This window comes from Sebastes fasciatus, chromosome 21 (genome assembly GCF_043250625.1).
Source record: "Sebastes fasciatus isolate fSebFas1 chromosome 21, fSebFas1.pri, whole genome shotgun sequence".
NCBI lineage: Eukaryota > Metazoa > Chordata > Actinopteri > Perciformes > Sebastidae > Sebastes > Sebastes fasciatus.
The window spans coordinates 7,122,459-7,144,795 of NC_133815.1; the positions used below are offsets into that span (position 1 = coordinate 7,122,459).

At 37.0% G+C, this 22,337-nt stretch overlaps 1 protein-coding gene across 3 annotated transcripts; it reads left to right on the top strand.

Moving 5' to 3' along the window:
* The first annotated feature begins 1,973 nt into the window (after positions 1–1,973).
* Positions 1,974–9,613, top strand: cdv3 (carnitine deficiency-associated gene expressed in ventricle 3). Of its 3 annotated transcripts, none has more exons than XM_074622527.1 (5): positions 1,974–2,429; positions 5,360–5,433; positions 6,379–6,515; positions 6,737–6,899; positions 7,807–9,613. In XM_074622527.1, the coding sequence occupies exons 1-5, from the start codon at positions 2,229–2,231 to the stop codon at positions 7,934–7,936; spliced, it is 705 nt and encodes a 234-aa protein (XP_074478628.1). In that variant the 5' UTR covers positions 1,974–2,228; the 3' UTR covers positions 7,937–9,613. The 3 variants fall into 3 exon arrangements, with proteins under 3 accessions (XP_074478628.1, XP_074478629.1, XP_074478627.1); XM_074622528.1 differs by having other exon boundaries at positions 5,366–5,433; XM_074622526.1 differs by having other exon boundaries at positions 1,975–2,429; positions 5,357–5,433.
* Positions 9,614–22,337: the final 12,724 nt, after the last annotated feature.

The following is a 22,337-nucleotide window of genomic DNA, read 5'->3' on the forward strand; positions in this document are numbered from 1 at the left end:
TAATCTAATTTAAAACATTTTTTGCATATAGTTTTATTAGGATGTTTTTAAAGTTAAAATATGTATGAGAGAATATTGTGACTTTATTTTTTGGCTCATAATATTTAATTTTAATTTAATTTAATTTAATTTAATTTAATTTAATTTAATATATTTTGCATTTATTTTTAATATGATGTTTTTAAAGTTAAAATACAATAACTGATTTATAATAACAGAATTGACTAATATTGTGACTTTAATTTTTTGGGTGGTAATATTTAATTTTGATTTAATCTAATTTAATATATTTTTGCATTTTTTAATTTAGTTTTAATGGGATGTTTTTAAAGTTAAAATACAATATATATATTTTAAATATGACTAAATTATATGACAGAATTAACTAATATTGTGACTTTGTTTTTTGGCTAGCAATATTTTACTTTAATTTAATTTAATTTAATATATTTTTGCTTTTAGTTTTAATAGGATGTTTTTAAAGTTAAAATAAAATCACTTTTATACTTTTTTTATTATTAATGTTTGCTTTGATTGCACTTTTGAAAAGTGCTTTATAAAAACTGTTACTTTATCTTATTTTTTTGCTACAACTTAATTTATATACATTATATTTGATAACTACTAATACTATTAAGAAGGCTACTATATTTGAACAAAAAAGTGACAAAAAATAAATAATATATATATATTTTAAAAATGTTAATTGAATTTAATATATTTTTGCTTTTAGTTTCAATAGGGTGTTTTTAAATTTAAATTACCCCCAAAAATATAACTGATTTATATGACAGAATTGACTAATATTGTGACTTTATTTTTTGGGCTCATAATATTTAATTTTAATTTAATCTAATATATTTTTGCATTTAGTTTTAATTTAATGTTTTTAAAGTTAAAATACAATAAAAATGTAACTTTATATTTTTTGGGTCTGATACTCCTTCCGGTTGAGGGTGGATGTATTTCCGGGTCACAGTGCAGATTTGTCAAATAGCCCGTGCATGGCTCATGGTTGTCAGGAGAGCATCGATTCAGCAGTCAGGAGATCCAGGGTGGACATTTTATTACCAGCCTGTAACACAAGTTAAACACTCATCTTAAGCAGCAACTCCATCCTTATCTAAACAACCATCCTCTCTCTCTCTAAACCAGATTACGTCTCCACATCTATCATTTCACTCCTCGCTTTAGCTTCACTAGTTTAACCGTACAATAAAAAAAAAAAAATATATGACTGATTTATATGAGGGAATTTACTGATACTGTGACTTTATTTTTTGGCTCATAATATTTAATTTGAATTTAATATATTTTTGCATTCTAGTTTTAATGGGATGTTTTTTGTGCGGTAATATTTAATTTTAATTTAATATATTTTTGCATTCTAATTTCAAGAATTTTTTAAAAGTTAAAATACAATAAAAAAAATCAAATGAAATATGACTGATTTATATGAGAGAATTGACTAATATTGTGACTTTATTTTTTGGCTCATAATATTTAATTTTAATTTAATATATTTTTGCATTCTAGTTTCAAGAAGTTTTTTTTTTTTAAGTTAAAATACAATAAAAAAATCAAATGAAATATGACTGATTTATATGACAGAATTGACTAATATTGTGACATTATTTTTTGGCTCATAATATTTTACTTTAACTTAATTTAATTTAATTTCATATATTTTTGCATTCTAGTTTCAAGAAGATTTTTTTTAAGTTAAAATACATTAAAAAATAAAATGAAATATGACTGATTTATATGAGAGAATTGACTAATATTGTGAATTTATTTTTTGGCTCATAATATTTTAATTTAATTTAATTTAATTTGATTTCATTTAATTTAATATATTTACAAAGTTAAAGTTAGAATAAAATAAAAATAAAATGAAATATGACTAATATTGTGACTTTATATTTTTTGGGTCTGATACTCCTTCCGGTTGAGGGTGGATGTATTTCCGGGTCACAGTGCAGATTTGTCAAATAGCCCGTGCATGGCTCATGGTTGTCAGGAGAGCATCGATTCAGCAGTCAGGAGATCCAGGGTGGACATTTTATTACCAGCCTGTAACACAAGTTAAACACTCATCTTAAGCAGCAACTCCATCCTTATTTAAACAGCCGTCCTCTCTCTCTCTAAACCAGATTACATCTCCACATCTATCATTTCACTCGTCGCTTTTAGCTTCACTAGTTTAACTCGTCGCTCCTTTTTTGAAAATGGCGGATCTACCACCAGAGAAGAGCCTGGACGACTTCTTCGCCAAGCGGGATAAAAAGAAGAAGAAAGAGAAAGGAAAGGGCAAGGAGTCCGCCGCCGCTGCTTCTTCTTCTGGGCCCACGTCTGCTATGATCAAAAAAACCAAGAGAGAGAAAGAGAAATCAACAAAAAACGACAATCAAGACGCGCAGATCGAGAAGGTAAAACCGAACTTTTTTGCTGCCCTTTTTTTTGTCTTTTTTTTCCAGAGCACCGGTGTCGTGTCAAAATCTGCATCCCTCGTCACAATCTGCTTCCTGCTTCAATGCAGCTTGCTTGCTTACACATTTACACCCTTTTCCACCTGTTTATTAATCAAAATCATGCACTTATTATATATATATTTGACTAAGAAGGGAGAAAACGCCGGTTGCTAGGTAGCATATGGTTTCCACCCTAGCAACACATTCACGTTTAGCACGACAAAACCGTTATTTTTACAACCTCTACGTCCGTTTTGTGTCAAAGTATTAGTTAGATTAGGCCCTCTTATTAGCTAATACACTGTTAAAGGCCTAGTGTGTGCGTGTGACTGTATGGAGGAAGCTGTCATCTCCTCCTCTTTGTATCGTGGCTGTCCACCAACTAGGCCCAGCCGCCATTTGTCACAGGTTCTTACAGTGTTGACAGCCTTTTAGCTTTCATTTGACATGATTATAATGGTTTTATTAAGCTATTATAACGTTTGATAACTTGTCACGTTGATCCAAACTGTTATGGCCCTGTGTAGCTAGAAGAAGAAGAAGAGCTTCACTATATTAAGCACAAATTGTACAGGGTTGAAAGCCTTTTAGCTTCCATATGACATGATTATGATGGGATAACAAAGCTTAAGTTATCTATTATAAGGATAGATAACTTGTCATACTGTATAACCATGTCTTGGGATGACCTGGCTAGAAGAAGAAGAAGAAGAGCTTCACTATATTAAGCACACGTTGTACAGAAATGACATGAATATGATGGTGTAATTAAGGTTAAGGTTAGATAATTTGTCATTCTGTCACCCAAACTAATGGCAAACTGTGTAACCATGTATTGGGATGACCTGGCTAGAAGAAGAAGAAGATCTTCACTATAAAAAGCACACGTTTCTACAGCCTTGACAGCCTTTTTGGCTTTCATTTGACATGATTATAATAGTGTTATTAAGCTATTATAAGGTTTGATAACTTGTCACGTTGATCCAAACTGTTATGGTCCTGTGTAACTAGAAAAAGAAGAGCTTCACTATATTAAGCACAAATTGTACAGGGTTGACAGCCTTTTAGCTTTCATATGACATGATTATAATGCTGTAACAAAGCTAAGTTATCAATTATAAGGTGAAATAACTTGTCACTCTGGCCTGTATAACCATGTCTTGGGATGACCTGGCTAGAAGAAGAAGATCTTCACTATAAAAAGCACAAGTTTCTACAGCCGTGACACCCTTTTTGGCTTTCATTTGACATGATTATAATGGTGTAATTAAGCTATTATAAGGTGAAATAACTTGTCACGTTGATCCAAACTGTTATGGCCCTGTGTAACTAGAAAAAGAAGAGCTTCACTATATTAAGCACAAGTTGTACAGGGTTGACAGCCTTTTTAGCTTTCATATGACATGATTATGATGGTGTTACAAAGCTAAGTTATCTATTATAAGGTTAGATAACTTGTCATACTGTATAACCATGTCTTGGGATGACCTGGCTAGAAGAAGAAGAGCTTCACTATATTAAGCACACGTTGTACTGAAATGACATGAATATGATGGTGTAACAAAGCTAAGTTATCTATTATAAGGTGAAATAACTTGTCACCCTGGCCTGTATAACCATGTCTTGGGATGACCTGGCTAGAAGAAGAGCATCAATATATTAAGCACAAGTTTTTACAGGGTTGACAGCCTTTTAGCTTCCAAAATGACATAATAAGATAACTTAGCTTTGTTACACCATCATAATCATGTCATTTTGGAAGCTAAAAAGGCTGTCAACCCTGTAAAAACTTGTGCTTAATATGGTGAAGCTCTTCCTCTTCTTCTAGCCAGGCCATCCCAAGACATGGTTACACAGGGCCATAACAGTTTGGATCAACGTGACAAGTTATTTCACCTTATAATAGATAACTTAAGCGTTGTTACACCATCATAATCATGTCATTTTGGAAGCTAAAAAGGCTGTCAACCCTGTAAAAACTTGTGCTTAAAATAGTGAAGCTCTTCTTCTTATTCTTACCGAGAAATGGTTAAACAGGCCATAACAGTTTGGGTGACAGCGTGACAAGTTATTTCACCTTATAATAAGATAACGTAGCTTTGTTAAACCATCATAATCATAAGGTGAAATAACTTGTCATGCTGTCACCCAAACTGTTATGGCCTGTGGATCATATCAACATGGATCATATCAGTCCAGTTCTGAGGTCTCTACATTGGCTGCCTGTCTCTCTCAGAGAATTGATTTCAAAATACTGCTGCTGGTTTACAAAGCACTGAATGGTTTAGGGGCCAAAATACATTTCCGATCTTCTGCTATGTTCTGAACCATCCAGACCTCTCAGGTCATCTGGATCAGGTTTGCTTAGTGTCCCCAGAGTCACAACTAAACATGCAGAAGCAGCGTTCAGTTTTTATGCACCAAATATCTGGAACAAGCTCCCAGAAACCTGCAGGACCAACTCCAACTCTGAGTTCTTTTAAATCAAAGCTTAAAACGTTCCTGTTTGCTGCTGCCTTTTATTAAACCAGATAATGACTTTATACTGCACTAGAGCTTTTACTCTTTTGTGTTTTATTCTATTTTAACTTCTATCCTAGCTTTTATTTTTAGCTTGTTTTTATTTTCTAATCTTTAATGGTTTAATAACTGTTTTAATTATGTCTTAATGTTCTTTTGCACTTTGTTGCAATGTTCTTGAATGTTTATGTCAAGCACTTTGAATTGCCCTGTTGCTTAAATGTGCTCTACAAATAAAGCTGCCTTGCCTTGCCTGTGTAACCACGTCTTGGGATGACCTGGCTAGAAGAAGATCACTATATTAAATATTACAAATAATATATCCTACTGTGGTGCTCTGAGATTTAATGCATCCTTCTGCCCAGGAGGACGAGGAATGGAAAGAGTTTGAACAGAAAGAAGTTGACTACAGCGGGCTCCGTCTCCAAGCTTTGCAGATAAGGTGAGAGTGAAATGTATGTACTGTATGTGGTAGTCATGACTCCTTGTCCACCTGAGGAGTTGTCTTTTGCATCTCAGCCTTGGTACCATTAGGTGGGAGGGGTGTAGTAAGGACCGTGGCCCCAATGACTGGTCCTCCATCTTCCACACTTACATTTGCAAAAGGGAACATATAATGAGAAAAACAACAACAAGCCATTCAGATTTAGCTCCCTTATGTCACATGCAGGCTCATTAGAATATACCGCTCCCCCCATCTGAGTATTTCTACCCACAGCTTGAGAACTACCTTCGCAAAGGTGCACCATATGTTTCTCGCAAGCCAATCAGAGCAGACATTTCAGGAGGGGGTCTTAAAGAGACAGGCGCTAAGACAGAGCATGAGGGTGAATACGGGTATATTCAGACAGTATGAGAAAAATAATTTAACATTAGAGCATGTAAAAATGTTCTAGTAGAAACCCAAAATACAAGTATGATCCTGGAAATGAGCACATGTTTCCTTTAAAACTCCCCTTCCCTTAGTCAGGGGCAAATTCAGGGTGTAACTAGAGACCATCTTGTGATGGGATTACACCAGCCGCAACGCCAAATCGGACCATGGGCTTAAAGGGTCAGGTCAACGGCCCCTTCCTCACTCTACCCCCCCTTACTTCTGGTGGTGCCCTTGCTCGGACCACACCCGTCTTTGAACTTGGCCTTGATGTTAATCTCAGCACACCTGTTAAATTTCGTGATGCACAGTGGCCAAAAAAAAGCACAGGGCTCAACCTCTTATGCATCCATGGTCTGTGGTCTAGTGGACATCGATTTTGACAATTAATCAATATATCAAAAAATTGTTAGTGATTATTTTTCTGTCGACTAAACAAAGAGGAGAAAAAAAAAATCCTAGATAGCTCATCGTGGGTTCACCTCAGTTTAACTGACTTCTTTCTGTCTGCAGTGACGAGAAAGAGGAGGAAGAGTACGAGAAGGAGGAGGTTGGTGAGGACGGAGAGATCATTCAGTACAGCGGAGACAGAGTGTCCGGTCCCTGGAACAAGTCTGGTGCTGCTCCGCCTCCTTCTGCCGCACCCGTGGGTGAGTACACAGACTTCAACACTCATTTGTTTTAAAGGGTCAGGAGTTAACACGGTCATGGGATGAACATACCACCATGGTTTTAATTTATTTTAATTTTACCGCCTGAAGCAGTTGAAACCTTCTAATTATTAATGTGTTTCGAGAAAATGGAAAATAATTTGCCCCTGAAAAATCAAGTTCCGTCTTTCTAACTGGTGGGATTTTTTTTATAATTACAGAGGAAGAAGAGGAGCCAGAGTCGAAGCCTTCTGGTGTATATCGCCCTCCAGGGGCTCGGCTGGGCACCACCAGACGAACTCCCACCCAGGGGCCTCCTGAGATCTTCAGTGACACACAGTTCCCCTCTCTACTGTCCACCGCCAAGCATGTGGAGACACGCAAGTAAGTAGAGTTCACTGACAACAGTTTGTTTAAAGGAACAATGTGTAACATTTCAAGGGATCTATTAGCCGAAATTGAATATAGTATTCATAACTGTGTTTTCATTAGTGTATAATCACCTGAAACTAAGAATCGTTGCGTTTTTGTTAGCTTAGAATGATCCCTTCATATCTACATAGGGAGCGGGTCCTCTTCGCGGAGTCCTCTCATAGACTGTATATAAGAAAGGGACGTAGTCGACCTGACGCCACTCATTGGTTTGTGGACTGCTGTTTTGAAGCCTCACGATCGGTATATTGTCGGTCGTCATCTTGGTTTTTGGCTTTCGCCATGTCCTTTTTTTGCAACCAGATGTGACGAGAAGCTGGAGCTAAGTACAACCGAACGCTGAATAAGACATTTTAGGTGACCAAAAAGGTCACAATTAAATTTCATGAACTGAAAACAGATCAGCTCCCAGACCGGACAACACCGGTAGCAACCTGTCAATCACAAGGTAGCCACGCCCTAAAGCATACCCTGCTTTATGGTCTATTTGACTCTAAATGGGACCATAATTTACTAAATGAACATCATGCTGCATTGAAGAAGTCTTGCAACTAGCGAACGTGAGCTGCAGAGTGCCAAACCGTGGTACTGCCATCCATCTGACTTCCATTGCTCCTAAATTAGTGTTATTATGGTAAGGATGGCCTCTGAGCGAGGCGAACAGCATTACCACAGTTTTGCACTCAGCGTCACGGGTTTCCGTAGTTTAGAAAAGAAGGAGTTAGCCAAGGGGTACTCAGTTGGTTGCAATCTGCAACCACACCACTAGATGCCGCCAAATCTTACGCACTGTCCCTTTAACATGGGAGGTTGATGTGTCGTTGCAGTTTGACTGAAACGATACGTGTCTGTGTTTCAGGGACAGAGAAATGGAGAAGACCTTTGAGGTGGTGAAACACAGGAACCGCGGTAGAGAGGAGACCGGCAGTGGCGCCTCTATGCAGCATTTGCAGCTCGACAACCAGTACGCCATCCTGGGGGATAAGTAGAGCCGCTCCCCTCCGTCCCCCGGCCCCTTCAGCACGGTCCTGCCCAGCCCCCCCCCTCCCCCCCTCGAAGGAAGCTGAACTCCAGCTGTGTTGACTGCAGTCCTGACAGAGCTCACGTTGCCACTCACACACACAGCCTCATATACATACGCACTCATACACGGCAATACCATCGCACCACATACAGTGACACTCCCTTTAAATACATAGTAACACACTTTCCATACACCGGTTGGCAAAACTGAAGGACTGCATCTGAAGGGGCTGTTGAAAGAGGGAATAATTGGAAAGGAATTGGCAAAATACACCCAAACGTACAACACTGCAGCAGCAACAACAGACGACATGTTTTGTCTTTTGTGGATTGTACTCGGAGCAGCAGTTGTGTGGCGCAACTTTTTCTCTGGACTTCAACTTGCTTCGATAAAGCCACAGAGGATAACTTTAGGCGAGATGATTTTACAAACTTCTGTGAAAATATCTATTTTTTTGCAAGATCGTTATAACCCAATCGCACATGGTATTTTGGGGTGTGTTTTTGAGTTGCGGTGGGGGCTTTGGGAGTGGGGATACTACCTCAGCAGCAAAGCTGGTGGTGACGATGTGGACTGAGCTTTTTTTTTTTTTTTTTTTTTTGCTGTGGTGGTGAACGAGGCAAACACCGGCCCACCCCCCCTCCCCCCACATACAAGCCGGCCATCAGGCTCTTTAATTTAGAAACTTGAAGCTTTTTTCCCTTCATGATGATGATGATGATGATGATGACACTCTGCAAAGATCTATGGACAAGAAGCGATAGGTTGTGGTCCTCCATTTAGAATTTCTATATAAAGTGGCCTTACTGATAGAGAGAAACTGCTTTGTCATCTGAAGAGAACTTTGCTTGTTGTCTCACAGGCTGCTGCCTGCCTCTGGATCTCAAAACCCAATATACAAAACAAAAAAAAAATCCTTCTGTTGAAGAATGTAGTGCTGTTGTAGTTTGCCGATGATTACAACTACTAACTGTCTTTCATATCCACCGTTTGATTTTGCTGCCCCTTACTTCACCTTGGTCTTTTTAGACGTCCGCAAAAAAAGAGAAATTAAAAGTTTCTAATCCGAAACCATTCTTTTGGTTACAAAAACTTTACTGTGGTTTTGACACCAGATGGTCACAGATGTTACAGTCGGCAAGAAAAATGACGGGAAACCACTTTAAAAGCATATTTGTCGAGGTTGTTTGGCCGTACTGTGTTCACAACTTTTAGAATTTGCTATAAAGTGGTACATTCATCCCCAGTTTTAAGACTTTTTTTTAATCAAGGCTTTTCCTCATTAGTAAATTGCTGAGTCAGCCCTCGTTGCAGTTGTGTAGAACAAGTAGCTTGTGCATAACTTAATTTCCGGAGAGTTACAGCGACTACTCGCCTGTAAAAACAAACTGTCACCAAACCAACAGAGTACCGTCCACTTACAAAACAGTGGTACGCCCAGTTAAAATCAAATGGGTTTTTGCTACAAGCATAGTTATGTTTAAGAAAGGTGAAGAACTGGATTTATGTTCTATGTTTCTGTCCTTTCCATAAAAGATGTCGGGGAGCGTCGATCCCGGCTGGAACACTTTGGGTGGACGTAGATAATATTTGTGATGAAAAGAGAAGAGCCTAACACAAAAAAATAAAGTGATCCTTGTGATTGAAGTCTTGTCTGAATCTTTAAACGTTGAAAATGGGGATTCACTGTGTCTTTTTCCAGAAAAGGTGTTGTTGTCCATTTGTAAACTGAAGACTCGTGTTAACCTGCTATCCTTCCCATAATCACTTAATTGGTGTCTCATTTTGACAAATCGTGGAAAATTTATCAAAAGTTCCAGGTCTTTTTTGGAAAAAGTAAGACGTTTCAAATGACCTTATACCAAGCATATTAACAAATAAAAGAAACTTTTCTCACACAACAGACTTGAGATGTTTATTTGAAGGAGGCAGAAACACCAACAGAATACTTAGACGGTCATTTCTGTCTCTGAGTCAAAACGTGTGTTCAGCCCCTCTGCTGTCCGTTATTCATTATTGCTTCCGCTGAAATAACAAGATGACAAACATTTAGATTTATATAGTTTAAAATCAGAATATTGTGCTGAATATTTTCATACCTGGTCACTTTTGCGGCAGTTGGTTGAGGTCCGAAACCAGAGTCATTTTCAAGAGGGTGCCAGTCCTTGGGCTGAAGAAAAAGAAAACATTTCAGGAACTTGCAGTAATACTGTACAGTAATTCTTCCAAAATATATGACTACATATATATATATATATATATATATATATACATAATATATGACTATTCTATATGACAACATGTGTTTCTGAGTGACAAACACAAAAGGCCTTGCTTGCCAACTTGGGAAATGTCACTGTAAATGTCCACTGTAGTGTTTTTAGCTTCTCAACAAGATACCTGGTCTAAATTATTGCTAGTTAGTCTTATTTGTTGCTTCGGCTATCTTGCTACATCAAGGCTAACACTATTAGATGTTTCGGCCACATACTTTTCCCTATAAGCAAACTTAAGCCGTTATTTCCTCCATTATTCAGAAGCGGATTTAATAGGTATTCTTGTGTCTGTCTGGAATGATAACACCCTTTCTCAATGTTTGAAACCAATATTTCAACAGATTTGGGCCCTCCCTGACCCGCCATCAGCGTCTGGAAATGTTGAATTTCTATGATTTTGCCCCAGGCAGACAGTAGACATCAGTGGTTCACAAACACAGCTTGAAAATACAGCCAGCTGCTGGATAACAGGTAGGAAATTACCATTTTGATTTTCCCATCTAAGGTTTGCTCAGGGAATGATATGTGATCAGATCACACAATAAAATTCAAGCTAGACTGTTAGCTAAAATAGGATATGTTTTTTAATGTTATTTCCACCCATTTCCAAGAATTTATTAATTTCTGTGTGATATGAAAATGAATTAGGAGACACTTGAGACTTACTTATGTTGTAATCCTTCTCAGCACACATAAAAGGCTACATAAAACTGTGTCAATGTTGTATTTGCAAACTTTATTTATGTAGTACTTAACAAAATAAAGTGTTTTACAAAAAGAAAATGGGAAAGGCGAGATAAAAAAAACAGGAATATCTAAAAAAAACAAGCATATCTAAGTGAACAAGGTATAAAAAGGAAAACAAATGGGTTTGAAGATGCTTTTTAATGACGACCTGTGATGGATTACATTACTCAAGCAAGGATCAAGAGTCTGTTAATCTGTATGGAGTTGCCAGTTTATTAAGTCCACCTAGCAACAGTAAAACTAATGTAGTTCAAGATATCAGCCCTGAAATAGACTTTCATGAAGGTTATGAAGGTTAAGATATTTACTTTATGGTCATTTTTGAGGCTTTAGTTTGGTGCTGTTTATGGTCCCAAAAGTCTTTATGTTTTGCTGCAGTGATGCCAGCTGCCAATACTTTTTCACCAGTTATGATACATTTTGGAGCTAACACTATATCAGAATTATGCTATTTGTATTGGCTGGTCATTCAGTCTGTGCTGTGTAACTACTACTAGCTGGCCTCCACTAAATAAAGAAGTCCCATCAGTGATCTCTTGGACCGGGCTTCGTCTTGAAAATCAATATAACCACTTTCTCCTACCGTCTGGTTTTTCACCTACCATTGACCCAGCTGCAAGCGGCACCGTGCCTCCTTCAGGCCACTGAAATTGAAATATATGGTACTTGAATTAAAAAAACATGCAACAACCCTAAACCAAAGAAACAACATTGTGTGTTTGCGTAATATTGTTTGCCTTTTTTGTTTATTCTAGTTCTGCAAGGTCATTGACATACGATTTCAAATAAAGCAGCAAAATAATCAATAAAGCTGTTTCAAAGAGACAGCAGCAGGATAATTAATGCTCCAGTTTATTCACTGATTCTTGGGGAAAAAATCAAAAAATGTACATCTAAGTTCTTCATTTAAGTCAAAGTTGTTATGTTTAAATCTAAAGTCAGGCTCTGCAACCTATTTTCAACACAGTTAGTTAAGCAATAGTCCCACAATTTGAATATACAGCACACTAACATCTTTAAGACTAAGGTAGACTGCTTTTTAGCTCTAGGTAACACAAATCAAGATGCTGAAATTCAAGTTATTGCAACGTAAGAAGCAAAGTGCAGTACTTTATTTAGCAGGTTAGGGACAGAGTAATACATTGAAAAATAACATAAAAGCTACAGCACAATAGCAGTGTTAATTAGTTTTAATCAAATAATCCCATCTCCGTAAATCTGGGGAATCTTAACACACTGTCTTACCGAAGCAGCGAGAATGAATCCCACCAAACACAGCAGTGTAAGTCCTCTCATCTTGATCACAAATATGCCTCCTGTCTGCTCATACACCTGCTTTATAGTGTCCATGCCAGTAGATGGAGTCTATTACACAATCTGTATTGCATCAAAATGTTCTAGTTTAATATCAAAGTCCAACTAGGTATTTGTTTGCTGCTGGGACAATTTGGGGAAAATAGGTATTTGTAATGTAAGTAGCTGTAACTAACGGTTATTTTCACTATTGATTAATCTTAATTAGTCAATAGTTATTAGTTACAATTTTTTTTTTCAATTAATTGATTAAAGGCAAGGTGGGCGATCTTGAGACAATACTAGATTTTTTTAAGATGATCCAACTGAAAAACCCAGCCAGGTGTTTCCAACTCTTTTCTAATGAAAGTAGCAGCAGTAGCTCTAAAAGTCCCGAAATCTAGAGAGAAAGTCGCCAAGTTGGCAACAGTGACAGTCCGTCGCTTCAAGCCTCCCTCCAAAGCCACTCCCCCAAATTATCATAATGAACATAAACAACAAACATGGCTATTGTTAGCACTCACAGCTGTCAGCAGCTGGTGAAAGAAACTGGTGACGTGTAATGAGTGCATAGCAGAGTGCAGACAGGTAGCCCGTCCAATCACTACATTCGGGCCGAATGAAATGAGTGATGATGGACGGGTTTATTACAGTCCTGCCACAGACACAGACACCTGATTGTTTTCTTTTTTTTTTTGTCAGAGAATTTGATTTATTTATTGCTTTCCTCTCATCTTGATCACAAATATGCCTCCTATCTGCTCATACGCCTGCTTTATAGTGTCCATGCCAGTAGGTGGAGTCTATTACACAATCTGTATTGCATCACAGTGTTCTAGTTTAATATCAAAGTCCAACTAGGTATTTGTTATCGGGTGGGACAATTTGGGGAAAATAGATCCAACTGAAAAACCCAGCCCGGTGTTGCCAACTCTTTTCTAATGAAAGTAGCAGCAGTAGCTCCAAAAGTCCCGAAATCTAGAGAGAAAGTCGCAAGTCATTTACTGTATACAGTGTTGTCCATTTGTAAACTTCAGACTTGTGTATAACCTGCTATCCATCCAATAATCACTTAAAGCTGCAGTGGGCAGAAATGGAGCAAATATGATTAAAAATTTTATTTTTATAAAACGGTCACTACATCCTGACAGTAGTGCATGAGACAGGTAATGTGAAAGAAATCATGTAACTCTGTGTCCTCCGGTGCTCCTAACGGCATCTGCAAGATTTCACAGACCGGAGGAAAACAACCAATCAGAGCTGATCTGAGGTCTGCTGTCCAGCTGCCGTCTCTGAGAGCCAGCTGTCAATCACTCGTAAACTCTGACCAAAATGTCAAACTAGGCAGTGCTGATCAAATAGGAATCAATATTCTGTTACTGTAATGCCTATTTCTTGCCTCAAATTTTATAGTCTAGTCAGAAGTCTAGTTTTCTCTCAGAGCACTTAAATTACAATATGCTGAAAGGTTATTATGGAATTTTTGCCCAATGATGCCAGAAATATTCTGCCTACAGCACGTTTAATTGGTGTCTCATTTTTTAGAAATCGTCGAAAAATGATCAAACGTTCCAGCTCTTTTTGGAAAAAGTGGACATTTCAAATGACATTATACCAAAAAAAAAGAAACTTTTCTCAAATAACAGACTTGAAATGTTTATTTGAAGGAGGCAGAAACACCAACAGAATACTTAGATAGTCATTTCTGTCACTGATTTAAAACGTGTATTCAGCCCCTCTGCTGTCCATTATTCATTATTGCTTCCCCTGAAACGACAAGATGACAAACATTTAGACTTATACATTTTCAAATCAGAATATTGTGTTGAATATTTTCATACCTGGTCACTTTTGCGGCAGTTGGTTGAGGTCCGAAACCAGAGTCATTTTCAAGAGGGTGCCAGATATCTTGAGCGTTAGGCTGAAAGAAAAAGAAAACATTTCAGGAACTTGCAGTAATACTGTACAGTAATTCTTCCAAAATATATGACTATTGTATATGACAACACTGTGTTTCTGAGTGACAAACAACAAAAGGCCTTGCTTGCCAACTTGGGAAATGTCGCTGTAAATGTCCACTGTAGTGTTTTTAGCTTCTCAACAAGATACCTGGTCTAAATTATTGCTAGTTAGTCTTATTTGTTGCCTCGGCTACATCGCTACATCAAGGCTAACACTATTAGATGTTTATAACCAATAGAATCACTCTCTCCCACCGTCTGGTTTTTCACCTACCATTGACCCAGCTGCAAGCGGCACCGTGCCTCCTTCAGGCCACTGAAATTGAAATATATGATACTTGAATTAAAAAAATATGCAACAACCTTAAACCAAAGAAACAACATTGGGTGTTTGCGTAATATTGTTTGCCTTTTTTGTTTATTCTAGTTCTGCAAGGTCATTGACATACGATTTCAAATAAGGCAACAAAATAATCAATAAAGCTGTTTCAAAGAGACAGCAGCAGGATAATTAATGCTCCAGTTTATTCACTGATTCTTTGGAAAAAAATAAAAAAATGTACATCTAAGTTCTTCATTTAAGTCAAAGTTGTTATGTTTAAATCTGAAGTCAGGCTCTGCAACCTATTTTCAACACAGTTAGTTAAGCAATAGTCCCACAATTTGAATATACAGCACACTAACATCTGTAAGACTAAGGTAGACTGCTTTTTAGCTCTAGGTAACACAAATTAAGATGCTGAAATTCAAGTTATTGCAACGTAAGAAGCAAAGTGCAGTACTTTATTTAGCAGGTTAGGGACAGAGTAATACATTGAAGAACAACACATAAAAGCTACAGCACAATAGCAGTGTTAATTAGTTTTAATCAAATAATCCCATTTCCGTAAATCTGGGGAATCTTAACACACTGTCTTACCGAAGCAGCGAGAATGAATCCCACCAAACACAGCAGTGTAAGTCCTCTCATCTTGATCACAGATATGCCTCCTGTCTGCTCATACACCTGCTTTATAGTGTCCATGCCAGTAGATGGAGTCTATTACACAATCTGTATTGCATCAAAATGTTCTAGTTTAATATCAAAGTCCAACTAGGTATTTGTTTGCTGCTGGGACAATTTGGGGAAAATAGGTATTTGTAATGTAAGTAGCTGTAACTAACGATTATTTTCATTAGTGATTAATCTTAATTTGTCAATAGTTATTAGTTAAAATGTTTTGTTTTTTTTTCAATTAATTGATTAAAGGCAAGGTGGGCGATCTTGAGAAACTAGCAAGACTACACTAGATTTTTTTTTAAATGATCCAACTGAAAAACCCAGCCCGGTGTTTCCAACTCTTTTCTAATGAAAGTAGCAGCAGTAGCTCCAAAAGTCCCGAAATCTAGAGAGAAAGTCGCAAGTCATTTACTGTATACAGTGTTGTCTATTTGTAAACTTCAGACTTGTGTATAACCTGCTATCCATCCCATAATCACTTAAAGCTGCAGTGGGCAGAAATGGAGCAAATATGATTAAAAATGTTATTTTTATAAAACGGTCACTATATCCTGACAGTAGTGCATGAGACAGGTAATGTGAAAGAAATCATGTGCCTTCTGTGTCCTCCGATGTCCTCTGGTGCTCCTAATGACATCTGCAAGATTTCACAGTCCGGAGGAAAACAACCAATCAGAGCTGATCTGAGGTCTGCTGTCCAGCTGCCGTCTCTGAGCAGCTGTCAATCACTCGCGAACTCTGACCAAACGGTCAAACTAGGCAGCGTTGATCAAATATGAATCAATATTCTGTTACTGTAATGCCTATTTCTTGCCTCAAATTTTATAGTCTAGTCAGAAGTCTAGTTTTCTCTCAGAGCACTTAAATTACAATATGCTGAAAGGTTATTATGGAATTTTTGCCCAATGATGTCAGAAATATTCTGCTTACAGCACGTTTAATTGGTGTCTCATTTTGACAAATTGTGGAAAAATGATCAAACGTTCCAGCTCTTTTTGGAAAAAGTGGACATTTCACATGACATTATACCAAAAAAAAAAAAACTTTTCTCAAATAACAGACTTGAAATGTTTATTTGAAGGAGGCAGAAACACCAACAGAATACTTAGATAGTCATTTCTGTCTCTGAGTCAAAACGTGTGTTCAGCCTCTCTGCTCTCCATTATTGCTTCCCCTGAAACGACAAGATGACAAACATTTAGACTTATACATTTTAAAATCATAATATTGTGGTGAGTGCTGAATAGTTTCTTACCTGGATCACTTTTCTGGGAGTTGGTTCAGTTGGGAAACCAGAGTCATTTTCAAGAGGGTGCCAGATAAGGGGGGGAGGTTTAGTGGTCTGAAGAAAAAAAGAACTTCATGAACTTGCATTAATACTGTACGGTAATTCCTCCAAAATATATGATCATTCTATATGATAACGCTGTGTTTCTGAGTTTGCAGACACTTCTTATTTGCAGATAATAATAAAAAGGCCTTTAGAGACAGCGCTTTGAGTAGATTTTATTATATTTTGGTGAAATGGCTTGTTTTCTGATTTGGTCCAATTTTATTCTGCTATTACTCTTACTGGACACAAGGTGGTGCTGCATTGAAATAATGCACACAGAGCATGTTCAGGTTAAACAACTCAAGTTACTGGAATTTGGCTATACTTTTATAGCGAAAAAGAAGAAAGTGAAGACACGGGCAACACTGGAAAGACGGTGGAAGTTTCATTGTCATTGATTCTGGAGCTGGCATTGATGCCAGCTAACGTTAGCCCTGGAATCACCTGTTCACCCAGGTCACATTTAACTGCTGAAACCTTATGATCACTTGCTTGCCAACTTGGGAAAATGTAGCTGACCATTGTAGTGTTTTTTAGCTCCTCAACAAGATACAGATCTAAATTACTAATATGAATTGCTAGTTAGCCCCATTTGTTACCTCAGCTGTCTGTACATCAAGGCTACTTGATGATTGGGCCACCCTGTTATCTAGAAGCGGGTTGAATCTTTAAAGGTATTTTAGTGATCTCTTGTGTCTGATATACAGTATGAATGATAACACCTTTTCCCAACGTTTAAAACCAATATTTCCACAGATTTGAAAAAAAAATGAAATAGTCGACACTTGAGACTTCCTTATGTTATAAACCTTCGCAGCAAACATATAAGTCTACATAAGATTTTGTCAATGTGATTGGCAAAGTTTATTTGTGTAGTACTTAACAACAAGTTATAAATGGGAAAAGGGGAGTTAAAAAATACAGGAATGTATAAAAAACAAGCATATATAAGTGTACAGGAGATAAAAAGGAAAAACAAATGGGTTTTAAGATGCTTTTTAATGAAGACCTGTGATGGATTACATTACTCAACAGTCCGTTAATCCACATGCAGTTGTCAGTTTTCACCTACCCTTTTTGGAGCATCTGTCCCCTTTTTTGCAAGTGGCACCGTGCCTCCTTTAGGCCCCTGAAATTGAAATATATAGAATTAAAAAATATACCGACAACCCTAAACCAAAGACACGACATTGGGTGTTTGCATAATAATATCCTTTGCCTTTTTGTTTGTTCTGGTTCTAAAGCAGCAAAATAATCAATAAACCTGTTTCATAGACAACAACAGTATGAAAAATCCTCCAGCTTATTCACTGATTCTTGGTGGAAAAAAGTAAAAATGTACATCTAAGTCCTTCATTTTAGTCAAAGTTGTTATGTTTAAATCTGAAATCTGGTACTGCAACCTATTTCTAACACCGTTAGTTAAAGGTGCAATTGATATCTGATAACACAAAGCCACTAAATGTCTCCCTCCCCTGTTCCATTGCATTCACTTCACAACAAGTGGTTGCCAGTTCGTTGCACATTTAACAATAATAGATTAATTAGTAATTGCATTTTCAGATTAGATGCTATTTGAGACTTTTTTTAAAGGGTGCTATTTATGTATTTTGTTGTTCTTGAGTTCTGAACAGTTTCTTACCTCGGTGGGTGGGAACCCATCACTATCATCATCGGCCTCGAAAGTACCATTCCACTGATGGGGAAAATAATCAGCAACACTTTACAGTGATGTAAGTATGATATATTAATTAATTGAAATGAAGTTCACACTCTTGTATGTTGTGAACTTCTCTGAGTTTGTCATATTAGGCTACACATTATTTTACCCGCCTCCCCAGAAAACAGTCAGATGTTTAATCATTAGTATACTCCATGAAAGTCTACATACCTGTGCACTTACATTTTGTCTGCTTTTCTCTAGTTCCTGAAATGGAAAGGCATTGCACTTCAATAAGAAAGTACAGGAACCGAGAGATCCTATAGATCACAAGATAAAAGCTCCACTCATGTCTAGGTAGAAAGCTGAAAATGGTGCCGTTAATCTCCTCTCATGACATCAGATGTTAAGAGACATTTGTTGTGGTCTAAATATATTTCCTACTCAAGAGATCAAGTTTCATCTAAGAAAATCAAACTGTCCAAAGCAGGCGACACCATTACCAAGAACATTTAACGCTCTCCATATTTTGACTTCAAAAACACCTCTCGGAGAATAGTGAAATCACTTTCTCCCGAAAAGTCTACCCACCGTTGATGAGTTGGTTGTTTTGTTAGACCCATTATCTCCTTCCATCGGTGTTTGAATCCCTGGTGGCAACTGAAAGTGTAATTTTAGAGGGATTTAGTCCAAGGACATGGTAGTGTTTGCGCAGCATCCATTTGACAGTTTGTTTGCAAAGGACTTTGACTTTGGATTTCAAATAAAGCAACTAAATAATCAATAGAAAATAGCAGCAGTATGATACATGCTGTAGACCTCTACTGATTTGTTTCATTCTTGAAAATACTATAAAAATTAAATGTATTTCTAGTTTACGTGTTTTACATCAGAGTAGTATCAAAATGATTATAGACATCTGTATGGAAGCAAAGAAATAGCATTATAATTAGAATTTTATATGTAACCGAACACCTAAATTGTGAAATTTAAAAATCAATTAATTTATAGAGTTGGAATATTTTACTGTGAAAACAATCTGTCAAGTAAAATATTTCAGAGTTTAATAGTATTTAAATTCCAACATTAAGTTCAGTATTACTTAAATTTAAACATTAACTATGCAGCAGTGATTCATTTTAACAATTAGGTATTCATTTGATGGTAATATTTAAATATTTCTCCTTTCTTTGCTCCCATACATTTGAGGTATCGTATGTAACATTTAAGCTACAGAACATTAGCAGTTATTTCCTTTTCAGCAGTATCTCCCATCCTACCACAACAGGTCTTGTTAATGCTGCTAGAATAAATTTAAATTAATAATTTTTTCAATATCTTTTGAGATCAGAAAATCTGGGGGAAATCCCCAGTTTTACCATAGTCGATGCCGTGAGAATGAATCCAAACAAATATAGCAGAGTGAGCCCTCTCATCTTGAACATAGATTAGCCTTCTATCTCTACATACGCCTGCTTTATAGTGTCCATGTCAGTGGGTGGAGTTTGTTACAGTTCTTGTACGTTTGTGCTTCACTTGTAGCTTCACTTGTAGCTTCATGACATAATTTCAAGTTTTATAGAAACAAATCAAACTGTCCAAAGCAGGTGAAAATATTAACAAGAATACTTGACACTCTCCATAATTTGACTTTTCTCATCTAATGGAAAATAGAGAAATGACTTTGTCCCACAAAGACTACCCACCTTTGATGAGTTGGTTGGTGGGCCAAACCCGCTGTCATTTTCCAACGGTATTGTTTCCTTATATGGCTCCTGAAATTGGAATGAAAAACCTTAATCCAAGGACATGTTTGGATAGTGAGGACATTGACATTGGATTTCAAACACAGCTGCGACATAATCAATAAATTGACTCGTTTCATATTGCAAAGTGAATGAAGAACTTCATTTAGCAAATGAGAATTTATCTACGGAGTTATAGAATAAACCAAAACTGCAGATTTGTTCTTAGCTAAAGTTATATTCTCTTCCATATCTTTTGAGATCAGTAAATCTGTGGAAAATCAGCAGTCTTACCGGTTTTTGAGTCTGTTTTGTGAAAGTTAATCCAAACAAACAGAGCAGTGTGACTGTGAACACTCTCATCTTGAACATAGATTAGCCTCCTCTCTGCTCATACACCTGCTTTATAGTGTCCATGTCAGTAGGTGGAGTCTATTACACATTCTGTATTGCATCAAAGTGTTCTAGTTTAATATCAAAGTCCAACTAGGTATTTGTTATCGGGTGGGACAATTTGGGGAAAATAGGTATTTGTAATGTAGGTAGCTGTAACTAATGTTTATTTTCATTAGTGATTAATCTTAATTATTCAATAGTTATTAGTTAAAATGTTGTTGTTTTTTCAATTAATTGATTAAAGGCAAGGTGAGCGATCTTGAGAAACTAGATTTTTTTTTTTAAATGATCCAACTGAAAAACCCAGCCAGGTGTTGCCAACTCTTTTCTAATGAAAGTAGCAGCAGTAGCTCTAAAAGTCCTGAAATCTAGAGAGAAAGTCGCCAAGTCGGCAACAGTGACAGTCCATCGCTTCAAGCCTCCCTCCAAAGCCACTCCCCCAAATGATCATAATGAACATAAACAACGAACATGGCTATTGTTAGCACTCACAGCTGTCAGCAGCTGGTGAAAGAAACTGGTGACGTGTAATGAGTGCACAGCAGAGTGCAGACAGGTAGCCCGTCCAATCACTACATTCGGGCCGAATGAAATGAGTGATGATGGACGGGTTTATTACAGTCCTGCCACAGACACAGACACCTGATTGTTTTCTTTTTTTTTTGTCAGAGAATTTGATTTATTTATTGCTTTTGGGATGTAATGAGAATTTCAACAAAAAATGTTTCTAAAATCTTTCCTAACCCCGCCTTTAATCGTTTTATAAAATGTTAGAATGTAGTGAAAGATATCCATCATAATTTGACGTCTCTAAAGTCCTTGTTTTATCCAAACGTCAAGCCAGAACCCAAAGATATTCAAGTTACTATCACATGGCAGTGACTAAAATGATTATCAGACTAGTTGGAGATACATTTTCTGTTGATTAATCGGATAATCATTTCAGCTCTATTGTAATGAAAAAAGAAGAGCCTTACAAAGATGAAGTGATCCTTGTGAATGACGTCATGTCTTTAAACTTAAAAATGGGGATTTACTGTATACAGTGTTGTCTATTTGTAAACTTCAGACTTGTGTATAACCTGCTATCCATCCCATAATCACTTAAAGCTGCAGTGGGCAGAAATGGAGCAAATATGATTACAAATGTTATTTTTATAAAACGGTCACTATATCCTGACAGTAGTGCATGAGACAGGTAATGTGAAAGAAATCATGTGCCTTCTGTGTCCTCCGATGTCCTCTGGTGCTCCTAATGGCATCTGCAAGATTTCACAGACCGGAGAAAAACAACCAATCAGAGCTGATCTGGAGTCTGCCGTCCAGCTGCTGTTTATGAGAGCCGGCTGTCAATCACTCGTGAACTCTGACCAAAATGTCAAACTAGGCAGCGTTGATCAAATATGAATCAATATTCTGTTACTGTAATGCCTATTTCTTGCCTCAAATTTTGTAGTCTAGTCAGAAGTCTAGTTTTCTCTCAGAGAACTTAAATTACAATATGCTGAAAGGTTATTATGGAATTTTTGCCCAATGATGCTAAAAATATTCTGCCTACGGCACGTTTAATTGATATCTCATTTTGACAAATTGTGGAAAAATGATCAAACGTTCCAGCTCTTTTTGGAAAAAGTGGACATTTCAAATGACATTATACCAAAAAAAAGAAACTTTTCTCACATAACAGACTTGAAATGTTTATTTGAAGGAGGCAGAAACACCAACAGAATACTTAGATGGTAATTTCTGTCTCTGATTTAAAACGTGTGTTCAGCCCCTCTGCTGTCCATTATTCATTATTGCTTCCCCTGAAACGACAAGATGACAAACATTTAGACTTATACATTTTAAAATCATAATATTGTGGTGAGTGCTGAATAGTTTCTTACCTGGATCACTTTTCTGGGAGTTGGTTCAGTTGGGAAACCAGAGTCATTTTCAAGAGGGTGCCAGAT